Below are 3,094 nucleotides of genomic sequence, written 5' to 3' on the forward strand. Positions count from 1 at the left end.
AGGCCGAGGTGGGTGGACCACCTGAGGTCAGGAGTTCAAGACCAGCCTGGCCAACATGGTGAAACCCCATCTCTACTAAAAACACAAAAATTAGCCAGGCGTGGGGGTGCATGCCTGTAATCCTAGCTACTCAGGAGGCTGAGGCAGGAGAATGGCGTAAACCCGGGAGGCGGAGCTTGCAGTGAGCTGAGATCCGGCCATTGCACTCCAGCCTGGGCGACAGAGCGAAACTCCGTCTCAAAAAAAAAAAAAAAAAAAAAAAAATTTTTTTGGGGGATATGTGAAAAACTGTTAATAGCAATTACCTAAAGAGAGTGATTCTAAGGAATCAGAGAAAAGAAAGGAGACATTCTGAGTAAGTGTTCTTCTGTATTGTCAGACAATTTTTTAAATCTTAATAAACATTCACTACTTTTGTAGTAATGTACTTTTATAATAAAGAACTAGTTAACAAAATAAGCACATTTTAAAAATAGAATATAAACATGTACTCAACATAAAAAAATAAAAACATTAAATCAACACAAAGGTAGAAAAATATTTACAACATATAAAATGCATTTTGGAGTGAGGATGAAACACAGCAATACATCAGGGTAAGGATATGACTACTGAGGAAAGAAAATTTGTAATGCTTCCATGGATGTTGGAAGCAAACTCAGATCATTTAAAAAAAAAAGATGGAAAAAAAAAAGAAATAGGATGATATTTTATAGTCCTCAAAGGACATACAATCTCTGGTTCATATCTTGGCCTGAACAAGTATATTGATTTGTTTTTTTTCAGAACTAATATTATGGTAAAAAAAAGAAGACTTCAGAGGGAAGACTTGCATAACCATAAACATAAGTCATTAACCCTCGCTATTTTACAAGATTTACTAGCTCTTGATCCACACTAGGGTCATTAAAAGAGAGTAGGAACTGGTGTCACGTATGCTTTTAGGCCACAGTGATTCTGCCTTAAGCACTTGGAAAATGTTTTAGTAATTCTAAGGTGAAGGTCAGCCCAGTATGGACACCTACCTATATACAGATATGTGTACCCCCTGTGAAATGTCTTCTTTAAGCTTTTTAATTTTCTTGACCTTTCTCTGTTCTGCTGTGAGTTTTCGGGCAGCGTTGGCCTCTTCATGCGCTCTGTCGTGACAGGAAGGACATCCACAAGTGAGAAAGGCATTGAAGATCAGAGGCAGGGCTGAGGGAAAGAGAGAGCAACGGAGAACTCTCTCCTCCCTCCAAATATGGATCCCCCAGAAGAGTTTGGGAAAGGTCCTTGCCCGGGGTTTCCACCCAATCCCATGGCACTTACTTCTGTCTTTTTGCCATCTGAGCTCTGACATGGGCTTCTACCTTCGTGGGGTCTTGAACAGCTTCTGTTCCTAATACTCGCATCAAATTAGAAATTCTCACTGCAGTGAAGAGAGGACAGCAGTCAATCTTTGAAGTCACTTCTCCAGATAACTCTCTTCTACACCAATTCATATTATTTACCTATTTCAAATCTCTGCTTCTAAACTCACTTCCTCCTATAACTACTACCTTGAAAATCTCACCCTATCACTTCAGCATTTGCAGAAGTTCACACAATTAAGTTGAAGATTGGTACTTATCACAGCATCTACTGAAAGAGCTTATACATAACAGTCCTCAGTCAAAATATTGCTGAACGAGAATGTAACTACAGGGGCAAGTTCTTTTTTTTTTTTTTTTTGAGACGGAGTCTGGCTGTGTCGCCCAGGCTGGAGTGCAGTGGCGCAATCTCTGCTCACTGCAAGCTCCGCCTCCCGGGTTCATGCCATTCTCCCGCCTCAGCCTCCGAGTAGCTGGGACTACAGGCGCCCGCCGCCACGCCCGGCTAATTTTTTGTATTTTAGTAGAGACGGGGTTTCACCATGTTAGCCAAGATGGTCTCGATCTCCTGACCTCATGATCCGCCCGCCTCGGCCTCCCAAAGTGCTGGGATTACAGGCTTGAGCCACCACGCCCGGCCGCAAGTTCTTTATCCTGCACTTTCATTGTAAAAATTAAAACATTAAGAATTATGTACATAAAAAGTCTATGCAAATACTGCAACTACTATCTCCATGAATTTCAAGACCTGTATTCTTCCAGGAAAACCAGAGTGTTGTATGATCAGTATGCTTAAAAATAAGCCTTAAATGGCCTCTATAATGAATGTGTTGACCTATCTTAATATGAAAAGATGGTAGAACACTTGGAGAAAAAAGACCCCAAGAATGTTTCTTAGAAACAGAAATCACTCAAACATAGAGTTAAGACATAAACTTGCCACTCTTTTTAACAGCAGAGGCCACTAAGAGATGTACCTTTGGGTTCTGGAGGAGGCATCAGGCCCAGCCTGACTTTTTCTTGTAGTTCCTTCTGCGCTTCCCTCCTTGTTTGTCTCCGAAGTTTTTTCTGTTCCTTCTTGGTGAGATATACTCCCAGAGTAACTGGTGTGTCATTGTCAACTGTCAGGGCAGAGATTAGTATACCAAAGCAATAAGAAAATTATATATATATATATATATATTATTCCCCCCACTCTGTCACCCAGGCTAGAGTGCAATGGTGCAATCTCGGCTCACTGCAGCCTCTGCCTCCTGGGTTCAAGTAATTATCCTGCCTCAGCCTCCCGAGTAGCTAGGATTACAGGCACACATCACCATGCCTGACTAATGTTTATATTTTTAGTAGACACAGGGTTTCACCATGTTGGCCAGGCATGAGCCACCATGCCTGGACAGCAGTAAGAATATTAAAGAGACCTACGTAAATATCAATATCATTAAAAGAAACTTTAGGCTGGACGCAGTGGCTTATGCCTGTAATTCTAGCACTTTGGTAGGCCAAGGTGGGAGGATTGCTTGAGCCCAAGAGTTCCAGACCAGCCTGGACAACCAAGTGAGACCCAACTCTATTATAAACATTGTATGTAAAAAATATATTGAGGCCAGGTGCAGTGGCTCATGCCTGTAATACCAGCACTTTGGGAGGCAGAGGCGGGCAGATCACAAGGTCAAGAGATCAAGACCAGCCTAGCCAACATGGTGAAACCCCGACTCCACTAAAAATACAAATATTAGCCGGGC

At 42.0% G+C, this 3,094-nt stretch overlaps 1 protein-coding gene across 1 annotated transcript; it reads right to left on the reverse strand.

Annotated features, from left to right (window-relative positions):
• Nucleotides 1–103: 103 nt before the first annotated feature.
• On the reverse strand, nt 104–2,473 carry LOC108541898 (U4/U6 small nuclear ribonucleoprotein Prp3-like; the record flags this gene model as incomplete). The annotated part of the gene is made up of 3 exons (XM_017891664.1): nt 104–1,139; nt 1,312–1,411; nt 2,330–2,473. Coding segments are annotated over 3 exons (362 nt in total), but the record flags the coding sequence as incomplete, so codon positions are not given.
• Nucleotides 2,474–3,094: the final 621 nt, after the last annotated feature.

Source organism: Rhinopithecus bieti, unplaced genomic scaffold (genome assembly GCF_001698545.2).
Source record: "Rhinopithecus bieti isolate Rb0 unplaced genomic scaffold, ASM169854v2 scaffold_22052, whole genome shotgun sequence".
Classification (NCBI taxonomy): domain Eukaryota; kingdom Metazoa; phylum Chordata; class Mammalia; order Primates; family Cercopithecidae; genus Rhinopithecus; species Rhinopithecus bieti.